At 50.0% G+C, this 26213-nt stretch overlaps 1 protein-coding gene across 1 annotated transcript in view; it reads right to left on the bottom strand.

Moving 5' to 3' along the window:
• Positions 1-26002, bottom strand: part of USP43 (ubiquitin specific peptidase 43) — a 47523-nt gene extending 21521 nt beyond the window's left edge. The window contains 7 exon segments of the mRNA XM_025864264.2: positions 1430-1604; positions 2868-3003; positions 5465-5600; positions 7102-7194; positions 12713-12816; positions 17829-17960; positions 25487-26002. Coding sequence (XP_025720049.2) covers positions 1430-1604; positions 2868-3003; positions 5465-5600; positions 7102-7194; positions 12713-12816; positions 17829-17960; positions 25487-26002 — 1292 coding nt within the window.
• Positions 26003-26213: the final 211 nt, after the last annotated feature.

Genomic DNA, 26213 nt, shown 5'->3' with positions numbered 1-26213 from the left:
TGTAACAGTGCTTGCTTATAGCAGGAACTCTGTATGTTTGTGTGCAACACCTTTGTCTGTTTCTTTGGGATAAACTTCCGTAAGTGGAAATGCAAGACCAAAGCTATTCATGCCCCAGCTGCACCCCCCCGGAAAAGCCACACCCACGTACCAGTGGGGCAGGTGCCCTGTTGCCTTGACACTTGCCCAGGATGAGTCTTATCAAGTTTTAAAACTGTGTAACCGATCTGAAAGGTGAACAGCCTCTTGCCGTTACAATGAGAATTTCTCCTACTACAAACAAAGCTGAGTATTTTGGCCCTATGCTTGTATTTCTTTTGTGAATTAACGTTAATCTCCGTGCTTCATTTTACCAGGAGTATCTCTCTCACTAATTTCCGAGCTGGGTTTTATACAATGGATTATGCGCCTTCCACCGCTTACATGATATAAATATGTTTTCTTTGTATGTAAAATTTTAAATGCGTCTAAAACAGTAGCCGTTTCCTTTAGAGCCTCCTGCCTGCCTTAGGTGTTAAAATAGTCCTCCACCCAAAGACATAAATATTTCCCTACATTATCTTCAAGTTATTTTATGGTTTCCTTTTAATCAATCTAGAATTTAAACATGTGAATCTACGGTGGAAGTAAAAAACTGATTATATGAATTAAAATCAATTTGCCCCCCCTTATATACTAATTTACTCACTTTAAATAATATGAAATGTACCATTTTTATCATATAATACCTAAATATACTTCAGCCTATTCTGTTCCAATGATTTAAGTGCATATTCTTCCAGCTATATGACGATATTTTTTGGCTTCAAAAGCTTTTCTTATATAGCCTATGTAATTTTTTTATAATTAAAACTTCATTTGGGTTTAATAAAGCAACCCCTCTCCCTTCCTCCTCTCTTTCCCCCAATATTTTCCGACTGTCTTTATGAGTTTATAATTCCAGATGAATTTTACAAACATTTTATCAGTATAGGCATTTTTGATTAGAGTTACAGTTTTCGAGCATTTTATTTGGGCTAGTTAGGAAAATGATCTGGTTTTGTCGGTTATATTACCATACCTGGACCCTTTCACTTCTGATCACTTCCCAGTTCCTGGCTTTCTGGACAGGTCACAGTATAATCTGCAGACAGTGGTCATTTTTTTCTCTTTTTTTATGGCCAGTTTTTTCCCCTTGTCTTACTGCACTGCCCAGGCCTTACGACACCGTATAAAATGATAGTGGTGAGAGCCATAATTGTTCCTGAAATTAACAGGAAAGTCTCTGATGCTTAATTGTTAAGGACAATGTTTGCCATCTGTTCAAGGCAGTTACTGATGATCCTCTTGATCAGAAAGTACCCTATTCCTCGCTGAATAACCTTGAGAATGGATGTTTGATTTTATCAAATTAGAATTATTCTAGATGGAATCCCAAGCACGTGTCTACACAGCCCAGACATCACGAAGGAGATGAGGTTATACATACCTGCTGGCCTGCTGCCCTGACCCCACCAAGTTACAGAAGAGGACTAGCACCTTGTTCTCGCTATGGACGGGCAGGGACGACTGTGGACCCTCACGGGCTGCCAAGCGTGGGGAGACCGACAGACCAGATGGATGAGCTAAAGAGAGAGAATTATGTTTATAGTCTTAAAAAAATTAGCTGGGCCACAACCCTGGCTTCTCTAGCCACTTCTTCTCTTTGAGCATCTATCAACCACCATTGGGAGACACTAGAGTACTTTAAGGAAAGAGGTATTAAGGTACGAGGCACTTGTGCCATTTGGTACTACCTGGTACACGAAGATCATATACATGGTAGTGAATTTGCCATTGTGTTCAGCCAATAATAGTAAAACATGGGCAGGGATGTTAATGAAGGCTTCCCAAAGTTGATCCGAAAAATACTCCAAAATGATTTTGGTTGCTTTTATGCCTGGAACAGAGAGCCACAAGTTGGCTCTGGCTTTCTCAGTCCGCAGGAGAAGTACAGAGAGAAGGTGAGAACTCTTACCCTTGAGGCTGTGGAAGAATTAGACTCTCCTCAATTTCCAATCATTCTGAAAATCAGACTTTTAAAGCACAGGGGTGTCACCTTTGATTGAACTTGAAATGAGGGTCTTTTCATTGAACAAGGACATGATCAGGGCCAGTCAAGGCCCAGGGGCTCCCTGTTGACTCAGAGCAACCACCGATCTCTGGTTCCCACAGTCTGCCACTGAGGCTGGCTGAGGATATGGACCAGGGTACAGGATTCACCTGGGCTATATGTCAACACCAGCAGAGGGTCCTCCAAATAGGGGCCGCCTTCCTGACCAGAGAATTGGGCCAGAATATATACTGAACTGCAATCAGAGGCGGTCAGATACTGATCTTCTTGGCCAAGTTCAGGAAGTGGTACTGTTAACAAAAGTCCTTTAATAACCTCTTTGGCCATCTACTGCTCCAACTTGTAAACATTTGACTTCAAGCACAGACCTTGAACTACAAGAGTCCTGAACACAAGGATCGCCCTGAATAGTGATTCTCATTCTCAGAGGGTGTTTTCGGGACCAGCAGCAGCAGCATCCCCTGGGAACTTGTGAGACATGCAAATTCTTGGGTCCCGCCCCAGACCTACTGAACCAGAAACTCAGTGCGCAGGACCCAGATCTCTGTCTTAACAAGCTTCCCACATGATTCTGCTATTCATCAAGGTTTTGAAAACCCCTGACTGACTGAATAATGTTTAATCATCAACCACCTATACAGCAAACATCAGAGAAAATAAGCCTGACAGGTCCAAGTACCAAAACGAAACGTCTTACGCCTTAGCACACAAGGAGTACCCTCTCAAACGTGTAACTCATACTATCCCAATAAAATTATGCGAGGCACTACTGTACCTGAGAGCATCTTCTGGCCAGGTGGTGGGGGCGCATGGAAGGCATACACGTTATCTCCCTCTGAAATGGTATTCAGGTCCTCTTCATCAAAGAAAGACCGCTGGAACCCACTGGGACACAGTTCAACCAAGATCACCTGGAACGAGGAGGATCATTTTCCCTCTTGATTCCTCGAAGGGAACTTGAGCAAGAAATCTAAAAGTGACTGAGTCTCTTACCCTTTCCTCCCTTCTAAGTGAGAAACACTACTTATTAGTAGTAATAAAACAAGAGGAGGTGTAACAATTAGATTGACCACAGACTATCTCAATGGCAACAGAATCTCAAACTGCTGACGGAAGAGATGGGGGAAGACAACTGAGGGGGGAAAAAAAAAACCCTCAAGTTTATACCCAGCTAAACTATCATGCAAGCACCAAGAATAAAATGAAGCTCTCTTCAGACTAAAAGTTAAGAGTGTTTACCATTTACAGATCTCTACTGAAAGAACTTCTAAATCGTTTTGCCAGCTTTTTTCACATCCTGGCATATGCGGTACATATTTTTATGGAAGACTGAGGTAAGCAGAAGTTGCCCTCATAGCAGAGAAGAGAGGTGACCACCTTAAGGGTCCTGTCACCTCGGGCGCTGAAGGAATCGACATCTCAACACACCTGAGCCATTCAAGGCACAATGGCTGGGAAATTCTCTTGTAAGAGATACATTTCAGGGTTAAAACAAATAAACTGACTCCAGGAAAAAAACTTGAGTTGTAAGAAGAAATGATGGAGCCAAAGAAAATGGTAAACATTGGCAAATGTAAACACACACTGACTATATAAATCCATAATAATAACTCATACTAGTACTACAACCAGGAGGAAAGGGCAGGAGGGATTAAAATACTGGACAATAGTATCCATCCACAATAATAATCAAAAAGGTGGAAGGGAGATTAAAGCACACCAAGATCCTTGTGTCGTTTGGGAAAATTAACATAGGACTTTGCTAGTAATTCTGCATGTCGGCATTTTAAGGATAACCACTAAATAAGCACAGAATTAGAATATATAGGTCCCAAACCAGAAGAAATGGAATAAAAATTGCTCAAGAGAAAAGCAGCAGTAAAGGAGAGGGAAAGGAAACAAAGAAAAAGAAGGGTAAATGGAAAGCATAAAATAGGAAGATATAAATAAATCCAAATATAGTCACGGTCATAGATAACGTAAAAGGAATAACCCTGCCGGTTAAAATATCAAGACAGGTTTTAAGTTCCAATCAAAATGCCTACACATGCACTTAGGAATCCCTAAGTGACTCCTACCTCCCTGAACAAACACATCACACTCCGCAAATTCCTGACAATTCTTTGATTCTTGTAATTATTCAAACTCTATGTCACATCCCCATTTTGGCTTTTTTTTTTTTTTTTTTTTTACTGCCATTTCTTCCCCAAGACTCTCACCCACTGTCCTATTCTCTCTTGCTCTCTCAATATACCCCTGAAAAGAGAGCTTTGAGTTCACTGAGCAAGATACACACCTTTTTCCTCATATTCATTTTTTATGAATCCTCATAAACACAGTGATACGATTAGAGGCACCGACTGGGTGGGGGCAGGAAAAGCGCTCACACAGTGAGTAATCATGGTGGTTACATGTAAAAATTCAACAAACTATAACCTCAAGGGGTGTGCCCATTACTGTATGTGTGTTATTCCTCAACAGGAAGGCTAAAACAAATTTTTTTAATTTGAAAAAAAAAAATGCCATGAGGTCATCAGGGAAGTGTAAAATTTGCATTTTCTAGTTAAAGACACAGGGGACCAATTGCTTACTTCGACTAAGGTCACAAAACAGAAGAGCCCTATTCCAAACCCCTCCCATTACGCCACATGGCTGTTGACCACAGTCACCTCCCCTCTGCCCTTGCCTGGGGGCCCTGGTTAGGAGTTCTGCCCTCCACGTCACAGTAAATCCAACCTCTTTACCAAGACTCCTTAAAAAAAAAACAAAAACGTAGCACATAGTGCTCCCACTCTTTCCTAAACCACCTCTCTCGTGTTACACATCCTCAGTAGCTCCTCATGTTTCATTTACGGCCCCTTCAGTCTCCTGGTTTCTACTCTCAGGAGTGAAAATACACAGCAGCGTCTCAGGCTCTGAAATCAAACCATCTGCATCAAATCCTGGGTCAGCGCTGCCTAGCTGTGTGACCCTGGGGCAGGTCACTTAAAGCTCTCAATGCCTCCTCCTTACTCACTGATAAAAATGAGGGTAATTGGCATCGACTGTACAAGGCGGTTGTGAAGACTGAACTGGCTATGAATACCAAGGTCACAAAATGGCACCCAGCACTAGGGAAGCACTACTGAGCGTTCACGGTCATTGGAATTATTAGGATCGTGATCATCATCACGGTCTTCATCTTTTTCTGGTAATTCTGTGTAAATGCAGGGAGAGGTCAAGGCTCAGTCATCAAGACACCAATCAAACAGAAACTCATGAGTCACGAGGGAGTCACCTGGGAACCAGAAATCAGTCTACACAGCCCTACACAGCTGGCCCAGTTAGCATTCCGGCATTCAGTGACCAGGCCCCCGTGCCATTCCATCACACCTCATCCGCAGGGACGCCGCCTTCCTCTGCAACCATCTTCCTCAGGGCTGCCACTGTGCTGAGGATCGGCACGGCCAGGCCCACCCGCAGGAACCGCTGGTTCTTAGAGGGGAAGACCAAGGTGACGCTCAAGAATCTGGAAAATAGGAAGGCGTCCACATCCTTAAAGGACGGACATGAACTGTCAACACCATTGACACTGGGTCAAGCCCAACACTTGGGCTCCTATCTCTGCTTCCTGGTTGGGTCACTGTACCTTAGGTATACTGTCACCAGGTGGCAGCAGAGAGCCAAATCTCCAAAGGGTCTCTGCTCAAGTATAGTTTTCCACAGTGAAAAATTAAAGGTACTTAATGATTAAGAATCACAGTACAGACCTGTGATCTCAAGGTTCTGTTCGTTCAATAGATCACGGTAAGCCAAAACAAACTTGGAAATCTGAGATGTGAAAGGGTCAAGCTTCTTCTATCAGGGTTCAACACTATTGATGATGCCCTCCTTGTTGAAACTGCCCTTGGTCATAGGACACTTTCCCTTCTCCCCCTCCCCCCCAGGATCTCTCGTTCTACTTCCTACTGTCCCCACCAGCACACCGGGGCTCCCTCCTCCAGCTTCTGCTTCTCCTGCCCCTTCCTGCAACACTTGTCGGATTCACACAGCTCACTGCCACAGCTGGGACTGGAACCCCGGGCAGTCCAGCCCCAGAGTCAGGGGTCCCAACCCCTGTCCTCTGGCGCACGAGGCCAAGAATCTTAGCTCACATCCATCAGTAGGCATCCCCTGGTCGGGTCACCCAAGAAAGGAGAAGCCAGTGTTACGTGGATAGCACGGATGGTGAGCAGCGCAGGAACTGGGAGCAGAAACGGGGATTACGTTGCCAGGAAAGGCTTTATGAAGCTTTGGCTCTTCCACTGCATCCTAAAGATGGGGGATTGTCAACAGGCGGAGGGCAAGACAGATGGTATTTTCGGAGATGGAGAACACAAGGAAGAAATGCCACTGTCTCAAGACCAGTGTAGGACTCACCAAACTTCCATGACACTGACGTTGGCATCTGGCCTTAATGGCTTTAAGACCTCGGCTTCTGGAACGCCTGCCCTGTGTGCCTCTTAGGCTTAAAAAGCCGAGCCCACCACACCTCTCACCCGACCCTACTACCCTTCCCTTTTCTGTTTTTCTCCTCTCCTTCGACAACCCCTTCCCTTTTTCCTTTGCTCCTTAGAGAAACTGTTTCCCTGCACCTTCACAGTGAGCCAAAAGGACATGGAAAGAAAGCCGGGAAAAGCAGGTGGCGACAGGTCCCCCCCCAACCCCCGCCGCCAGATTTGCCTCTGGTTCTGCTGAGAGGTCCAGACCGGCCACCAGCCCATGCCGGCTTCTGAGCGGGCCCAAGACTTCGGAAGCCCCACTACGGCATGACAGACGGAGGCACCGTGGATAATTCCTTCGTCGGCCAGAGGAGGGACGCGGCAACCTTTTACTTTGTCACATTTGGTCGCCAAACATCACCAGCTTTCTAAGGCTGGTTTCTACAGAAATGCTGGTTGAGACTCACAAGAGACTGAGCTGCAGGCGCGAGGCCGTAAGGCACCCAGGGAGGACTAAGGACTGAGGGAGTCAAGTTCAGGCTCACGTACCTCGTCTGGCGCAGGGGGATGGGGAGTGACACACACAGGAAGGGGTCGAAGGTGTTGCTCTGTTTCAGGCAGTGGGGACAGGTCAAGGAAGATCTGTGAGGGAAAAAAATAAAGTTTCAAGCTGAATCACACTCAGTTTGGCAGATCCTCAAAAAGTTAAATATAAAATTGCCATGTGATCCAGCCATTCCCCTCTCAGATATGTACCCAAAAGGAGTTGAAAACGGGGATTCCTACAAGTACTTGTCCACAAGTGTTCACAGGAGCGCTATTCACAAGAGTCAAAGGGCAGACACAACCCGAACGTCCACCAGTGGATAACTGGATAAATCCACAAGAGGTAAAGCCACAAAGATGGAAGGTGGATTGGTGGCTGCCAGGTGCAGGGGAGGGATGGGGAGGGCTTAACGGGTATCGGGTTTTCTTTCGGGGTGATCAAAATGGTTAGGAACTAGACAGAGGTGCTACATGCCCAACACTAACGTACGTGCCACGAAACTCTACGCTTTAAAATGGTTAGCTTTACGTTACGTGATTTTACCTCAATTTTTAAAAAAAGGTTTAGTCACACATGGCAGTGCACGGAGTACGGGAAGGGAAGCAAAAACCCCGCGAGACAGAAACAGCAGGCCGCCTGGGTGGCTCAGTCGGTTAAGCGACTGCCTTCGGCTCAGGTCATGATCCTGGAGTCCCGGGATCGAGTCCCGCATCGGGCTCCCTGCTCGGCGGGGAGTCTGCTTCTCCCTCTGACCCTCTTCCCTCTTGTGCTCTGTCTCTCATTCTCTCTCTCTCAAATAAATAAATAAATTCTTTAAAAAAAAAAAAAAGAAACAGCGGGCCGACTTGCAAGCTGGAAGGAATCTTAGGACCATACCTTCCCCTGGTTCTCAGCTTCACCGTGCTCTAGAATCACAAAGGAAACTTTTCTAAAAATGCAAATGTCTCAGCCCTCCTCCCATAGAGTGGGGGGGGGGGGCAGGGAGAGGCTCAGGCATTGGTACATCAACGGCTCCCCAGACACCGGGTTCAGCCACGATGCAGAACCACCAAAGGAGTCCACCCTCCTCATTGTACCAGTAAAGCAACAAAGCTTGGAGTAAAGCAGCTAATAGTAAAAGAGCTAATATCGAAACAGCGTTTACTAAGAAGTGGGCATTATTCTGGACCACTGGGCTTGTATTAACCCACTTAGTACCCATAACCACCAGTATCATCCCCGTTTTGCAGACAAGACTGAAGCACAGAGAAGTTAAGCAACTTTCCCAAGGATCACACAGCGCTTAAGTGGCAAAGCTAGGCTCAGGTTCCAGAGTCCGCGCTCATCACCATTCCTCCAGAGTCTTTAGTATAAGCAGATGAAGCATTGATTGTTTCAGAGCAGATATACACACAGTTGACTTACATTCTTTAAACTTTCAAACTCACCACTCCCTTACTTAAGAGCATGTTGTCCCTGAAAGTAAAATGCAATTTTTATATTCCACATGGGGACTCCAGTTTAATTTCCTTAACCATATGACAGACCATATTCTTCCAAGACATAAGGGATTTCCGGATGCTATGTGTGCATCCTGAAAGCCACACGGCCTTCTTCCTTGGGAAAATGGACCACCACCCAGCTGAGAGTCATGCTCCTATATGACAGTCAGCAAGGAAAATGGAGCTGGTATCACACCCAGGTTTCGAGTCCCTGCGGGGAGTCCAGCTGGAGTGGTTTTCCCGCTGAGCAGAGAGAAAGGGAAAAACCAGGGACAAGCAAGAAACCCTTAGGTTTTCAGGGTGCTGGCCAAGGCGACCCTAAGCGAGCTGGCCAGAGCAGGTCAGCTCCCCGGGGGACAAGTTAACAGCACGCCATCCATGACTTTAGGCAGCAGACCTGAGTACTGAATGTCCAATAACTTGCTGCTTCTGGTAATTTTCCCATTGGGAAAACCATGGTAATGTGTGGGTAAAAATGGTGTTATCAGACGCCGAGCTCCAGGTGGTAGGGAGACCTGATGGTTGTGGGGTGCCCTCTGCCACCCTTTCTCCCAATTCTTCTCCTACCTTCACCCATTGTGTACCTGAGAAAGCCTAACAGGGATTGCCGCCTGTCATGGGGACCAGACCAGACTTTCTGTGGATAAAAGCCACGAATGACAAAGAAGTGAAAACACGCATGCACGCACACACGTACACCCTCCCGTAGCCCAAACTCCAACGTAGCACTGATCCTTGGTTATTAAACTCACCGATGTTTTTAGGTTGTGGTAATAACCATATGGAACAACCAATTATTTCTCCTCTAGTCCATAACCTAGTCCAGCACCCTGACCCCATCCCTCCTTCTCTCCTCCAGCCAAAGTCAAAAACCCGACACCCTAAAAAGGAGGGGAGGGAGAACCTCAGTGAACAGGGGTCTCTGAATTAACCCACAATAAATCCCCCAGCTTCCAATTTCATACAGAAGGGCTGACACCACGGTGACTTTCCATCGCTGGGCCCACCGGCCACCCCGGAAAATCACTTCCCACAGCTCAGAAGCCCTCACCTAGACAGACATCCCTAACTCGATTTTTTCTTTGCTCCAGACGATCCGGCACAAAGCGGGTATTTTTAGCTGTCACTGGTTCCTTTTTGGAAGCTTGAACACCTCTCTTCTTACTCATCCTCCTGCAGGAACCTACCCGAAGGGCGCTTGCAATCCTGAATATCGGATCGGCTTCGGATCGGCTTAAACGTCCCTTCCTCAGGAATCCTCCCGACTCACCCCACACCAGTCAGAGACCGTGTGCTATTTTGACTTATAATGAGAAATATGTATTTGGTCTTTGTCCCAGTTCCTAGCATGGAGCTCCTAAAGCCCTTGGAATTACCTAAGGGATTGATGGCAAAAAGGTCCTTTTGTCATTCATAACAAGCCCCAGACAACCAAACGCGGGAGTTCTGTTCATGAGGTGGTTTTGAGATGGCCCCTGGATCCTGGAGGATGGGGGCTGGTTGCCAGGGGAACCGACCTGGGATTAGAGGGTTGGCACTTTCAGGGGAGGAAAGGGGCACCAGAGGTTGAGTTCATCACTAAGGGTCAATGATTCAATCAGTCACAGGTAGGTAACGAGACATACACGAAAACCCTAGCAGGAGGGGTTTGGAGAGCTTTGAAGCTGTGGAGGGGAACCCCTCCCATACACCTGGCCCAGCGCAGCCCATCCCCGCTGTTCCTGAGTCGTATCCTTTTATAACAAATTGCTAATCCAGTGAGTAAATGGTTTTCCCGAGTTCCGTGAGCAGCTCTAGCAAACTACGGAACCTGCGAGGGGGTTGGGGGAACCTCTGATCTGTAGCCGGCCAGTCAGAAGCACAGGTGACAATTTGGGACCCGGGGATCGGGGGTGTGGTGGGGGAGCAGTCTTGTGGGACTGAGCGCTTCAGCGTCGGGTCGGAGTTACACTGCCTCCGGTCCGTGTGCACAGATGACCAGTGTCGGGTGGGAGTTACATTGTAGGACACCCCATCCCTGTGTGCGCAGAGCCGAACAGCCTGGTGTGGGGAAAGCACCCTGCGCCCACACATCTGGGGCCGGCAGGTTTGTAAGCACGGTAGGAGGAGAGAGTGTAAAAGAAAACAGGTTTTTTTCCTTTCACACTGGTAACAGGCACCTCAAAGCACCTGCCAGCTACATAACCCTATAAAAACCCAGGAGTCACCCTAGCTTCTCCCCTTTCCCTCAGTGCCTCCCCCTTGCACCTTTAAAGTCATGAGCAATGCATCTGGCCACCCCTGGATCCCAGGCACCCTCCCTCTCCCACAGTCCCTCAGCCGCTCCAGCCTCCCTCCAGCCCCCAAAAAACCACCAGCGTGATCTCTGAAACTGAAAAGGATACCACACCCAGCTTCAGATTCTGCAGCAGCTTCCTGTGCCCTTCAGACAAAAACCCACACCTGGCCAGGACACCTGCCCCGTCCACCGCTCCAGCCGTACCTCCCGCCTCTCCCTCCCTGGCAGCTACCTTGCCCTTTCTGTCCCTTGTGGTGCCAACGTCATTCCAACCCCAGGCCCTTTGCCTCGGCCATTTTCTCTGCCTGGATGACCTGTCCCCAGATACGTGAATAGCTGACCCCTTGTCACTGGGTTCTCGGCTCAAATGTCCCCCCCCCCCAGAAAAGAAGCCTTCCCGGACCACCTTATCTAAGGCTGGCTGCCTCCCCCACACCCCGAGCTGTGTCTTATCACCATCACGAGCCGCCGTGACGTGTGTGATGTGTTACGGAACACCTGCCCCAGCAGAACGTGAGCTCCATGAGAACGGGGGCCAGGCCTTGTTCGCAGCTCCCTTGCGGTGCCGAGAAGGCAGTGGCCCGTAGCAGGTGGAATAGTAAATATCGAGGGCATATCTGGAATTAAATATCCAGAGACCACGCGGGGGTATCTGGTTGGTATTTCTCACTCGTGGGCAAGGAGTGATGCTCCTCGCTGTACCCAGTGGACCGAGCACAAGCGCAGACGCTCAAATATTGGGAAGAAGGGAAGAAAGTGAGCATGTGTGCCCAGGAGGGGGAGTGGGCAGCGAACGGGATGAGCCGAGAAATAAGAAAATGGATTGTACAAAGATACCGAGTGGTACCTAGCGGCAATTCTTGGTGTCCCTGCCCCTCAGTCTAACCTACCCTGACCTTAAACTCCTCTTATGTTCTTTCTCCTCCTCTCTTCTTCTCCTGTCTCATTTTTGTTTCAAGCAGCCTCCGCTCTGGGCACCTGCAGATAAGTAAGGCCGATGCCCTGCGCGTAGCTTTCGTGGCTAGAGAAGGTCGGCAGCCGTGAAACCGAGGTTCACTCTGTGCGTGCCACCGCGGGAAGGAAGTGGGTCTTACTTCGTGCACAACCGTAACACCTGGGCTCATTTCGAAGAGTTTTTACATCCCCAGTATGCTAAACTACCAAGGGTAGCGTGTCACCAAAAGGAGGCTCTCTGTAACCGACGGCTTCCCCAAAATTCTATTACGCTCATTCCCATGTGTGAGCAGGTTCCGTGCTTGCTGAAGACGCTCCCCCCTTGTTCAATCCTAGTCAGCCTTCAGAGCCCATCAAAAGGCATGCCTCCTCCGAGAAGCCCAGGGGGGTTTCCTCCCCCGTTGCCCTCTCACTGCCTTGACTAAATCATCATAGTCCTGGGAATATGCTTCCTTATCCGAATCCCTGAACTGTCATATATATAAAAGCCCGAAGAGAACGTTTCTGAAGTCAAAGGCGGCGTAATTATGTATGTATTTTCTACGTCGTCCACGATGCTGGGAAATCTTGAACTTGAAAGAACTTGGCGATCTGGGTTCTCTGGCTGCAGGAACGAACGAGAACGATTGCCCTGCCTGCTGGGGAAGCCCTGACCTCCACAGTCACGCTCTAGAACCCCCTGGGGTTGGGATGGGAGGCCCGGGAGCTAGCAAGAAGGTAGAGAAGAAACGCTAACTGCCAGAGCCGACAGGAATGAGTGGTTAACTGGGATCTATAATGGGAGAGAGAAGGGTGCTTGTGTTTCTGTTGTCTTGTCATCAATAGGAGACCGGTTATCAGCATACGAGTTTGGGCAACCCATTCCAAGCCCATCCATCCCACTCTTACCTAGATGCTTACCTATATTGTGCTTGAAAGTGGCTCTGCACAAAGCTTTGGCCTAGAGAAAGCTGAGCCGATGGTGACGGGAGGTTCTCGGGGGTTCTGCTGGCTTCAGGCTGAGGCTGCAAAGAAATGAGGGAAGGAAGCAAGGTTAGGCCCGGCCCTCGGGGCTCCAGCACCTCCGGACCACTGAGCCCTGGCCCTTCTGTTGACTTTCCACAATTCACGACCTCCAGACTTCCCAAACTCCCCCCGACGGAGAAGGTGCTGAGGGAGCAGAGCTGAAGCAGGAAGCCTGGGAATGCTCCCACATCCTTGGCCACCTCCGCTGTGACCTCTGTCTCGACTGTCCTGTTCACATCTCCATCCTGCTGGGCCCCGCGTGTCGACGTCTCCTGTATCTCTCACCGGGCAGGCTGCTAGGCTCTGAACACCTCCGCACCACATCTCCCTGCTTCCACCACCCCGCCCCATCCGCATCTCCCTGGGAGCCCTCTGCACACAAGCACCGGGCACACGAGGCTTCGCTCCTTCACCCCACATCAGTCCTACTGTGCCCCTTTGCATCTTCTTCTGTACGCGCTTTCTGGTGCTCCTGCAGCAAATTCGCACACACCGGCGGCTTAAAACAAGCAGAGATGTATTCTCTCATAGTTCTGGGGACCAGACACGTCCAAAATCAGCATCCCCAGGGCACAAACAGGGATGCGGAGGCTCTGGGGGAATGCGCCCCTTGCCTCTCCCGGCCTCTGGTGGCTGTGGGAATCCCAAGGCTGGTGGCCCCGTCACCCGAGGCTTGACAGCCAGCATATTCGAAGAGCCAGGAGAAAGGAACGCGCATGAAGTGCGTGGGTGAAGCATGCCAACGTCTGAAATGTCGATTGAAAACGCATCGCGAAGCAGTAAGAGAAGGAAAACCATAGAGTGAGGAGTATATAGATGGACAAATACAGGATAATGCAATTTTAGTAAAACGTAAATTGTAGAGTCTAGGCGGTGGGCAGGAGGTATTCACTGTATCATTCATTCAACGTTTCCATCTGTATGGAATTTTCCGTAATAAAAGACTAGGGCAAATACTCAGGATGGAACATTCTCATTGGCCCCGTGGTTTTGTGAAGCTCAAGTCGACCAGCACATACATGAGTGAAGGAAGGTGGAAAACGGGGCCACGCTTGGGGGGGGTGGGCCCTTCCGTGACCTAAAGATGACCACCCAGTTCAGTAAATAGCACAGAAGCAGGATTGAGAATCTGCCTCTGGACTCCGGCGGCCAGGGTCCCAATCCCTCCGAAAGGGCACTCCTCTGGGAGCGCTGCCCAACCTCTGAGCCAGCCAAGTATGTTCCTTAACCCCTTGGCCCCCCAATTTCCCGGCTTCTAGAAAGGGATGCTGAATGACAGTGCCTACCTCAGGGGGAGGTCCTGAGATTCAGAGTTGACATACATGTAACACTCAGAACAGGGAGCACGGCCTGTGGTTGCCAAGACACGGCGGGGAGTATCCGATGGGTTTCGAACCCATGTGGTGGCATCACGCGTGGAGAGATGCTTCAACTGATCGCCGTGCGCAGGAAGCAGGAGGGCGTTTCCGGGGAAAGGACACAGATCAGGAGGCTCGAGGGCCCGGGGCACAATGGGAAGAGCTGGAGAGCGAGCCATGAGCACAGGAAGGGGGGATGGACTCAAGACGCCCTGTGTCCGCGGCGCACAGCGGAACACTCAGTGGGGCAGCAAAGGAAGGGGTAAGGGACAAGCAAGACAGCTCCAAGCTCCCATCTGGTGCCCGGAGAATGCATGTCTTCCGTTAGCGTAGGAGGGGAAATCGAAGGCAGAAGTGGGTCTGGGAAGGGCACGCCAGAGTTTGAGGAGACAGGGTGGACCCTGGATGCAGAGCGGACACTGGGATTTGTGGCTGCGCAGGGCTGAGGCCCCTTCCTTGGTCACGGCGCCCCTTCTGGAATACTGAGCCCGGTCCATGGGGAGGTGGGGAAGCTCTTTAATCGGGGGTCCAGCCCTCCCTTCGCAAGGGACAGCCACGTGACCCAAGTGAGACTGATGGGGTGGTCCAGGTAGGCCTGCCCCGTGAATCACGAGCAGAGTGACCAAAAGCCTGAAAACACGGATTCCAGCAGCGGTGTCTGGGCCAGAGTCCAGCAGTTTCTGCCACTGTGAACCAGCGCCCCCAGCCCTCACCCCCCTCCAAGTGCTGTCTGATTCTCGCCGGGTCCAAGCCTGGTTCTCGTCTCCCCTCTGATCCTGCCTGCTACCCCTCCACCCTCTCTCCAGTCATCTGAAGTGGGTTGGCGTTGCTTGCAGCCAAAGACCTCACAATGATACAGGTGCTTCTGCACCCGGGTGGTAACGTGGGGGGGGGCCAGGCGTGGTGGTGGGCAGGATCGCCCAGGAGCGGGTACAGAAGGAGAAAATCCCGAGAGGCAGTGGGGTCATTCGAGAAGCGTGGACCAGGGGATCCGGCCAGGCTGGCTCCACTCTGCTGGCCAAGCGACCCCGGAAATCTCTCTGAGCCTCATTCCACGTCTAAAAGGAACAGGAGTGGGGGCGCCTGGGTGGCTCTGTCGGTTAAGCGTCTGCCTTCAGCTCAGGTCATGATCCTGGGGTCCTGGGATCGAGCCCCACGTCGGGTCTGCTTCTTCCTCTCCCTCTGCTGCTCCCCCTGCTTGTGCTCTCTCCCTCTCTTGCTCGGTTAAATAAATAAATAAAATCTTAAAAAAAAAAAAGATAGATAAAAGGAACAGGAATGTCACATCCATCTCACGAAGGCACCATTAAAATTAAAAAAATTATGTGTGTGTCCTGCAAGGCACACACTAGGTGCTTTATAAATGGTAGCTTCCTGGTCCTCTCCCCCCAACCCCTCTTGTTCTTGATTCTACAAGAGTGGCAATTCCTGGAAAATTAACTGCCCAAAAGATTGCCTACGTGAAGCTGTCTATAGGATGGTAAAAATATGCCCTTTTCACCGGATGAAATCATTTGAGAACCCATCCGGATGACAGAGAAGAAAGTGATCCTTACGTTTCCTCTTCCAGTTTCACATACATCTAGCTACATAGCCTTCACATGTTTTGAAACAGAAATAACCTCAAAAAGAAAAAAAAAAAAAAAAAACGCTCAGTGACAGAGGACAGTGCTTTTCCTCCCTGGGTAGGAAAAATGAAGTTTTGTGCCGGGTCTGGCTTTACCTTCAAGCGTCCCCAGCCAGGCCTCCGCAGGTGGCCCAATTTTCTGACAGCAAATTGCAGGAGATGCTTCCACCCCAGGTGGAGAAAAAGATCTTTTCTGGTCTCAATCAGGTCAAGCGAAGAGCCGGGCAAGCTCCTCTCTGTGGCCAACAGCCACCCCACCCCCCGTTCTCGCCTGGGTCTTCAAGGCTTGGCCCGTACAAGGAACAGAAAGCAGCCAGCATGGCCCAGAACAATGAGCAAGGGGCAGAGGGGCCTGAAGGCAGGCGGAATGGTTGGCAGGCCCGGTCAGAAGTCTGGATTTTGTTCGAAGTACAACAGGAAGCCACGGGAGAAATTTAAGGAGAGTGACATGATCTTTTTGTCCTTTCTCAAAAGGCATCTCTGACTTCAGTGTGGAGAACATCTAGCAGAAGGACGCCTTGGATACTGGAAGGCCAACTATGGCTGCTTTTATGGGCGTCTGTCCTCAGGTTGGTGAGAACCATTACTAGCAGGTCCTCTCGGCTTAAAGAGACTCAATGTTGAAGAAAGGCCTGGGGGCGGTGTACTGTGCTTGGGAGCAAGGGCTCCAGAGCAGAGGGTCTCAACCAGTGGGTGCTTTTGCCCCCCAGGGGACACTGGTTGTCAATCACAACCGGGGGAGGGGTGTCACCAGCATCCTGTGGGTAGAGGGATACTGCGGAGGCCACATTGCACGGGACGGCCCCCGCAGCAAAGAATTACCCGGCCCCAGATATGGAACGTGCAGAGTTTGAGAAACCCTGCTCTAGAGTCCCATTTCCTGGACGTGGATCCTGGCCCTCCCACGTACTTGCTGTGTGACTTGGGGAAAGTTACTTAACCTCCCTAGGATCTGCCCCACCCGTAAGCCCAATACCTCTTCTGTCCCCGAAAGGAAGACCGAAAGGCAATATGCAAAGCTGTCTAGCCCCCTGCTTTGCAGGCAGGAATTGCTGCCTAGCACAGCCAGGGAGGGGGAGGAAGGTAACACAGAACGAGAGGCTTTTCCTGGCCAGAAGAAAGGGGCACCACAAGTCTAGTAGTCTCCTCTCACCCCTGCACGGTGATAAGGAAAGGGATCCAGCCGGGCTATGAGACGGACTCCAGATCGATTCTATTTCCCCCAAATAGAAGTTGGGTGACCTTGGGCAACTTCCCTAACTCTTCGTGAACTATACAACATGAGCTAGCCTCACAAACACTACAGCAGGATAGCTACATAACGTATTCAACCATTCAAGAGTTTATTGGATGTCGCTTATGTGTCAGTAGTGAAATAAGTCACAAAAAGCATCAAGCGGGATGTGTGGCACAAAACGAAAATTCAATACACAGTATCTTTTTTAAAAATACATCATTCTGATTTCAAAATGTGTTCACTGTAAGATTATGGAAATACACAGTGGACATAGTTTTGGTGGGCATAGTTTTCTGCTTAGCATTCTTCTCTTTGGAGAAGCAACCCAGCCCAAATACTCTAAAGAAGATGCTGAGTACTGGGCGTCTGGGTGGTGCAGTCAGTTAAGCGTCCAACTCTTGATTTTGGCTCCGGTCATGATCTCGGGGTCATGAGATCAAACCCCGCAATGGGCTCCACACTGGGCGTGGAGCCTGCTTAAGATTCTCCCTCTCCCTCTGCCCCTCCCCCCAGCCCCCACTTGTGCATGCCAGCACGCTCTTCTCTCTCGCTCTCTCTCTCTCTCTCTAAAAAAAAAAAAAAAGACTAAGTGAGCACTGTAAAGGCTCCTCTCGCCACCATGTGTGCAGAGCCAGTCTGAGAATGAAGCCAACAAGAAACAAAGAGCCGAAGACCTGGGGGCATCATCTGAGTCCCTGGATCCAGCCTTACCTGAAGCTGGTACAAGTCTTGAATTCCAGGGGAAAAAAAGAAAACCAGATATGACATGGTGTTTCATGAGTGACCCACCTTCTCGGACCCTGGTCCTCGGGACGAGCCCTCCAAGTCCTCGTGCACCCGATCCAGCAACCAGAGCAGGAACTCCAGGGCGTCGTGCTGGGCATTGCCTTGGAACTGAGAGCCATACTTGGAAACAGCATTCTGGGAGGAAAGTAGAAAACCAGAGGGTCAGTTTGGCCCCGCGAACAACCAAGTTGGGACCTGCAAGCACCACTGAGCCCTGAGTGGGGCTGACAACATGGAAACAGCGTGGGCTGAGAACGTTCCGGCCTGCACCTGCTGATCTATGTCCTGTCCTTTGGAAACCCACGGGGCTGTCTCAGGTGAATATCTGGACGTTCTTGTCCCTTGATGGCGAGGGTGCTTGCTTCCCTGGCCGCCTCTATCAATCTATCTCTATCCCTGGCACTCAGCTCCCACCACTGGTGGAAGCATCTTGCCCTACTCTCTCCCTCAGTGACTCATTCACTCCCGTGGCTTCGGCGCTCTGTTTGAGAAAGACCGCAGGGCGGCGGCATGGTGAACTGTTAGGGCCACTCTTAGCATTTTCTCAAGCACCTTTCCAGGGAACTTTTTTTTTTTTTTTTTTTAAATGCATGTGCAAGCATGAGCATCTGAGAGTAAGCAAATCCCCTTGTCTGCGTGTTTGCAAACATGCAGGTGCACACACAGTATACTGTGGTTATACCCCTGCCCCTGCCGCCCCGGCCCCTCTTGGAGGCAGCCAGGCATCAAGCCCCACCCTGTCCTGGGAGCTGTCTGAGCTGTGGCCTCAGATGATCCTCACCACTACTGCCAACCAAATCAAAACAGCTTGGGCTTTTTCCTTCTTTAATCCTTCCACTGGGATTTAAAGGAAACTTTAGGATATGACAAAGCACAATTCGAGACTGAATTAGCTGAAATACTGGCTCGGAGTCTTTATGCCTGTCACTCCAGTTCGGGGTTCACTGGAGGATCTAGTTTGGATTCTTCCTCCAGGTTGCTTTGTTCTTTGACCTCCAAGTAGGGCTGCCAGATCTCGCAAATTAAAATACAAGGGGCTTAGTTAAATTTGAATTTCGGATAAGCAATGACTGCATTTAGTATAAGTATGTCCCATGCAGTATTTGGGATATATTTACACTAAAAAGTTATTCGTTGTTTATTTGAAATTCAAATCTAACTGGGCGTTGTGTTTTTTACCCAACGCCTAGCCATCCTCAACATCCCACTCTATCTACCCTTGGTAGCAGCATTCTCTCTCTGGGGGCAGCAGCCGCCTCCAACTCAAAATCTCCAAAACCTGCTCTTCCTCTGAACATCAGTGTCCTTCTTTCAGATTCTCTCTTGAACCCACGTTGGTCAGTGCCACCATTCTGGAATCTGGGTCCCAATCTGTCTCTGTGGCCCCTCAGCAGAAACCCATTCCCACCAGAGTCCTAACTGCAGCAGATCCACATGATAGTACCTTCCCGGCCCCGGGACACAGCCCAGCTGGGTAACTTCATGCCTCCACTCAAACCTCCCCTGACTCACCACCTAACAATCCACCCTCCTCCCATCTGGCCCCGTCCCCGTCTTTCACCACCTTCCCACGTTGTTTGAGAGCTCCAGCCAATCCAGCCTCTCAGATGCCCCACACCTTTATTTTCCATTTCTACAGTCTACACCTTGATGTTTTCTTCCTTCCACATGTACCCCATTCCCCTCCTGCAAATCATGTTAATCCTTTGAGACGGACGCTCTTCATTTTAGCCTGGCTGGGAAGCCATACAACCCTTCCTTCCAGAAAGAATGTGAGAATTTCAAGACAGACAGACAAACAGGATACGACCTTGGAAATGTCCTTCTATAGAAACAGAGTTAATTCTGCTTTGGGGGATTTGGCATAAGGAAATGAGAGCTAAGAGCAAAGATACTGTTAAATACTGAAGTCTCCGGGGGAAGACTTACAGCACACTCAGCTGGCCTTAAAAATTATGCTTGAGAAATAATGAGAAGAAAATCAATGATCCTATCAATTTTTTTTAAAGTGCAAAAATACCTACTTGAGCTATGGAGATATATATATATATATCTAACAATAGATATATAGATGATTGTTATATATATATATCTCCATAGCTAGAAAAGCCCAGAAATACATGGCAAAATATTAACAAATGGTTATCATTGAAGGATGGGACCGTAAACTGTTTGTTTGTTTTTTTTTATTTGTACCCTGCAAAATTTTTTTACAGTGAATTTTCTTCTTTGGTTTTTTTCTGATTAGAATGGTCTCTGGCAGGTATCTGTACCGAGTTTGGGCTTTTTCAAAATAACATGACCTACTGATTCCTAACAGAAGACACTCACACAGAAAGTCTATGAAAATGTGACTGGAGCTGTATTAAAGCGAAATCCTCCCTTGGGAGAGATGGGCAGAAATATCTGGTCCTTCTACCCTGCAACCTGACATAGCTCTATCTGCGTGGGCATGTGCGTTTCTCTCAACACTGAATTTTTAACCCATCTCTTACAAAATTATTCCTAATTATTTCCTATTTCTGGGGGTTTTCGTGAATGAAATCTAACTTTCACACGTTCTAAATGGTGATTGCTTTTGATTTTCTATCTTGATTCTGACCTGGTAAGTGACCGCGATAATGCTACAATAGGGATTTCTAGACCCATCTAGCAATTTCCTTTCTGTTCAACCTTTTTTATCCCATTTCCATTTCGTGTCTTACTGTTTCATCCAGAACTTCCAAAATACCACGTGAAGCATACTGTAGGTCTAAAATTGTACGTCTAAAAGTGATGCTTAAAGGGGCGCCTGGGTGGCTCAGTCGGGGTTAAGTGACTGCCTTCGGCTCAGGTCATGAACCCGGGGTCCTGGGATCGAGCCCCGCATTGGGCTCCCTGCTCGGCCGGAAGCCTGCTTCTCCCTCTCCCACTCCCCCTACTTGTGTTCCCCCTCACGCGCTCTCTGTCAATTAAATAAATAAAATCTTTAAAAAAATTTTTTTAAACAAATAAGTAAAATAAAAGTGATGCTTAAGTACATAAGCTAAGATAAACTCCAGATGCTGAAATCCTTAATATAGCCATGGGAAAACTAGAAATACATAACATAGAACCTTTATCAAAAGGTATGATGTAAATAAATCTACAATTTCCAGGATTGGGGATAGGAAGGAGAGAGTTTGCGGAAAATATCTGTGGCAAGTATGAGGGTTGAGGAACTTACAGAACAAGTAAAAAGAGCGTTGAGATCAGGCAGAATGGACAGTCGACATGGACAGGAAAATCCAGGTGCGGTCTCACTAGTAAAGAAGCATAAAAAACCTGTACCTCACTCTTAATTGAAGAAATAAAAATAAAAGTGAGATGCTCTTTCTTTTTGTTCAGTGAGTTGAAACATTACACTTGCTGAAGATTAGCCTTTAACCGTTCCCAACACTGGAAAAAATGATCACTGTGTGACCCAGGATAGAGATATTATCTAATGCTAAACAAATCAATCATATTGCAACATAAATGTATCAAATCAACTCATTGTATACCTTAAACGTACACAACATTGCATGTCAGGGATAGCTCAATTTTTTTAAATGGGTGCACTGCACGGGACATGAGTTATACCTCAACAATGGTGATTCAAAAAGAAAAAAACACGTAAAAATAAAACAGTCCCATTGTTGCTTGGACCACGTTAAGTTCACGTCAAGGGATCAAATTTAGGAAATGGTCAGAGCTGAGGACAATGATTTAAGTACAGGGATTTTTCAATAGGGTGATAACTAGAAACTTGTACAGTAAATGCCTCTGCAGGGACTGGTTCATTGAAGGAATTATTATGCAATCATTTAAAATTAAGTTTTACAGATGTTGTAATGGCCAGGAGAGAGCCTTATGACAATATTTACATGAAAAATGCAGGATACAACACTGGAATTTCCAACATGTAGATGCTCTGAAACACAGCAATGCTTCTGAAGGTTGTCTCTGGAAGATGGAGTTCCAAATCACTTTTTTCATTTTTAGCACCTTCTGAGTTTTTATACTATGCACGTATTTAATGACATCATTAGAGAAGCAAAGTGTCATAGGTAATTCCGTGGGCAGGATTTGTTTTGATGTATTTATTCACGTGCTGTTAAAACAGAGCGGTCCTGCCGTCTACAGGCGGAGTGTCTGGGAGGTCAGGAAAGAGGACACTGGAAAGCCAGCCGATTTGCATGGCTGGGGTTGGGGTAACTCGCTCCAGCATGCTGGGCCCTTCTCCATTCCCCCCTTCCTTGGTCTGAAGCTACCAATCCCTCCTCAAGACCCAACTCCTTGACAAAACCTGTGGCTTGTCCCCAAACAATCCTCCAGTCCCTCCGCCCAGGCACAGAGGCTCCCATTAATTAATTAATTTTTTAAAAGATTTTATTTATTTGATAGGAAGCGAGCGTGAGGTGGGGGGGGTGGGAGAGGTAGAAGCAGACTCCCCACTCATCAGTGAGCCCCATGAGGGGCTGGATCCCAGGACCCCAGGATCATGACCTGAGCCAAAGGCAGAGGCTTAACCGACTGAGCAACCGCAGAGCCCCTTCCGTTAATTTTTTTTTTAAAGATTTTATTTATTTATTTGAGAGAGAGAATGAGTGAGAGAGAAAGAGCATGAGAGGGGGTAGGGTCAGAGGGAGAAGCAGACTCCCCGCTGAGCAGGGAGCCCGATGAGGGACTCGATCCCGGGACTCCAGGATCATGACCTGAGCCGAAGGCAGTCGCTTAACCAACTGAGCCACCCAGGCGCCCCCCCCCCCGTTAATTTATTTAATCTTGCATTTATGCTGCCCCGCCCACAGAGGCCCCTCAGCTCCACCTGCCCTGGTGATTGGTGATCCTGGTGATCAGTGATCGGCAGGGAATGCACATCCCCACCCTCCCCTCTCCTTACTTGACCTCTCCTGAAGTTTGCTTCTCCTGGGACACCCCCTCCCACGTTCCCCCCATCCATCACCTGCTCCTGCCAGAAGTGCTGTAAATGCCTTGTATTGATGGTTCAGCACTTGTCACCAGCTCCGATCACGTGCCTGTGTGATCATTTCATTAACACCCACCTCTCCCGCTGGACGGGGAACTCCTAGAAAGCGGCCCCAGGAGGTTTTGCACTCAAGGCTTCTCAAGCATTCCTTGTTCCTGGGAGAGCGTTGGGACGCTCCAGAAATATTTGTTGAGTGAAGGGATGTTTCCTCATCTATAAAATAAGAGGAGCCCACCTAGATTTCCATCAGCAGGGTTTATTGAAAGCCCAGATGCTGGCCTCCTCTGCTCCCTCCAAGCTCTGGCTACCCAAAAAGTCCCAAGAAACCTTGGATGACATCATCCTCATTAACAATTAACAATCTGACTATCCTCCAGTCCCCCGGGGCTCCCAGGGAGCTTCCAGGCCTTGGGGATTCAAGAGCATGGCTGAGATAGGAAATCCTAGGGAGTCACTGAGAGCGGTTACTAATTTGGAAGATTTTTTTTCAAGCTACTCCAGTCTTTCCCACTGGGGCAGGACCTGCGTGAGAATGCACCGGGCAAGAGAAAAAGTATGCAAACATTACCTCCCTCCCTCCCTCCCTCCCTCCCTCCCCCGGGTCTCTGTAGGTGAGAAGGCTGAATGGTAGGAATGACAAAAGCTTCCTAGGGGTCAGGCACTGTTCTAAGCGCTGTGCAGAGAACTCCTTGAATCCTCCCAATGATCGGATAATAAGGTAGGTACCGTTGCCGTCCCATTTCACAGAGGAGGAAAGCTGAGGCACAGTGGGATTTGGTAACTTGCTCGAGGTCACAAGGCTCCGGGGACCTTGCTCTTAACCACTATCCCCTACAGTGGTGCCCCACATCCTAAGTCTTCTGTGGTTTCAGGTATTCGCGGTCAAACCTTGTAGGGAAGCAGACGATCCTCCTGACTTAGGTCAGAAGATCAACTGTGTGTCAACGCCTACAACCCTCGCCTCTCCTGGCCTCATCACGTAGGCATTTTATCACCTCGCATCCTCGCCAGAAGGGTGAGTACAGCATATAATATTTGCAGAGGGAGACACCACATTCCCACAGCTTTTATTACGGTGTATTGTTACAACTGTTCTTTTTCTTTCTTTCTTTTTTTAAAGATTTTTATTTATTTATTTGAGAAAGAGAGAGAATGAGAGGCAGAGAGCACGAGACGGAAGAGGGTCAGAGGGAGAAGCAGACTCCCTGCTGAGCAGGGAGCCCGATGTGGGACTCGATCCTGGGACTCCAGGATCATGACCTGAGCCGAAGGCAGTCGCTTAACCAACTGAGCCACCCAGGCGCCCCACAACTGTTCTTCTTCTATGGTTAGTTACTGCTGTGCATCTCCTCCAGTACCTGACTTATGAATTAAGCTTTACCGTAGGTATGGACGTGTGTATAGGAAGAAACATAGTATTTAGGTAGGGCTTGGTATTTATCTGTGGTTTCAGGCACCCACTGGGGGTCTTGGGATGTATCCCCCAAGCATAAGGGGGGACTACTGTACTGCCTCATTACTGAGAAGGCGGATGCTGCCAAAAAGAGATGTTAAGGACACCCAGCTGATCCACTAACTCCTGCAGAACGGTGCTTTAGTAGCGGAAGCGGGAGAGAGTAAAGGGGAGGCTGACACCCTGTGGGTCACGTGGCAAGGATTGCTCTTTCGGGCTGAAACTCAAGAGCGGTGATGCCTGTGGAATGAACACTGACAGGTTCCCCTCCCCCAAGAACAACCCCTAGTCTATGGGGAGCTTCAGCTCTCCGCCCAGAGCTGTGGTTCTGTAGCGGGAAGCAAGTCATGCGCATCAATTATCGGGAACTCTGTAATCCAGCTGGGATCCCAAACACACCGCTTAACCCCGGGGGATGTGACATACATAACTTCCAGCGCCCCGTGACCCTACAGCGCAGGGTAAGTAAACGGTGATCCTGGGGCCAGTGAACGCAACCCCAAACCAAGGCATGGTGGGCGATTTAACGTGCACTAAAGAAAAGGATGCCAATTCCAACAGAGCACACCCACTGCCCCCTCCCCGGGACACTCAGCACAGTATCCGACGCACCGGATCTCGGCTTCCACGGGGTTTAGAATAAAACCCAAACTCCTTACCACCGCCTCTAAGACCTTGCAGGATCTGACCAACCTCATCCACGCCCCCAGGCCACTAGTTTTCTTTTCGCGCCCCCAGGCCTGTGGCTCCGGCGCTCTCTGTTCCCTCTCCCTGGGTACTCCTTGCCCCGTGACCCGGCTGCGTGCTTCTCATTCAATTCAGATCTCAACGCCAGCGTCCCCTCCTCCTTCCTCCGAGGCCCTGGCCTTGGGAGTCAGGCCTCCCACACCACACGCCTGCAGACTGGAAAGTGCCCGTGGCGCTAGAAAGACCCAAAGGCCTTCAGTACTTTAACCGAAGTTTGTTGAATGCAAAAATGCCGAATCCCTCAAATCGACTCGTCCCCCGCCACCCCCCCCAAAAAAAACACCTGGGAGAAATTCACAGAGAAGACGTTTGCAGGCGATAGCACAGAATATCACCTCGAAACAAAGGCGTAAGGCGAACGGCGGCGCGAGGTGCCATCTGAAGAAGGCCCCCAGAAGACCCTTTGCAGATGGGGCGCGCGCTTCGGCCCAGCTGCCCGGGCGGGAGGCTGGAGGCGGGCGCGCTGCCTACCTTGAACTCGGCGGAAAGTTGGGGCGTGTACTCGCGCGTCCAGAGCGCGCGCACCAGCGCCGCCAGGTGCTCGGTGACCTCGGCGCGGCCCGGCGCCGCCCGATAGCGCCCCAGCGCCAGGAACTCGGCCAGTAGGTCGGTGTTGCTGAGACACTGCACCACGGCGTTCATGAAACAGGTGTTGCCGTGGTTCTTCAAGCCCTGCGCGCCCGGGGGCCGCGCGCCGTCGCCGGCGGGGGGCTGGGGCTGGGCGCCAGGCGGGCGCTCCTCCCCGGGGCTCCCGCGCGCGGCCGGGGCGGGGCCCGGCGCGCAGGCGAAGCCCCCCTCGCCGTCCCCGTCGCCATCGCGGGGTCCCGGCTGGGGCCGCGGCCAGGGCGGCGAGGCTCCCGGGCGGGAGCGGCTGCCCAGCGCCAGCAGGAAGCGGCTGAACAGGCGACGCAGGGAGCGGCGGCGACGGCGGCGGGGCCGGGGCGCGGGCGGCCCCTCTCCCGTCGCGGCCCCCGCGCCCGGGTCCATGGTTCCCGGCCCGCGCGCCCTCGGAGCCGAGCCTCCCCCAGCCGGGAGGCGGACACGCCGCTAACCGGCCCTGACGGCCCCGGAAAGGCGGCGGGTGCCGGCTACCTGCGGGCCAGGTGTGCCGGGACCGGGCGGAGGCGGAGCCAGGGGCGGAGCCGTCCCGCCCCGCGCGGGAATCCGGCCGCAGGGCCCGCCCAGGGCAGCGCCACCG

The sequence above is a fragment of the Callorhinus ursinus genome, unplaced genomic scaffold (assembly GCF_003265705.2).
Source record: "Callorhinus ursinus isolate GAN/ISIS: 27379988/994484 unplaced genomic scaffold, GSC_fseal_2.0 scaffold43, whole genome shotgun sequence".
NCBI lineage: Eukaryota > Metazoa > Chordata > Mammalia > Carnivora > Otariidae > Callorhinus > Callorhinus ursinus.
The sequence above is the reverse complement of the archived record's forward strand: the minus strand, read 5'-3'. Positions and strand labels throughout refer to the sequence as shown.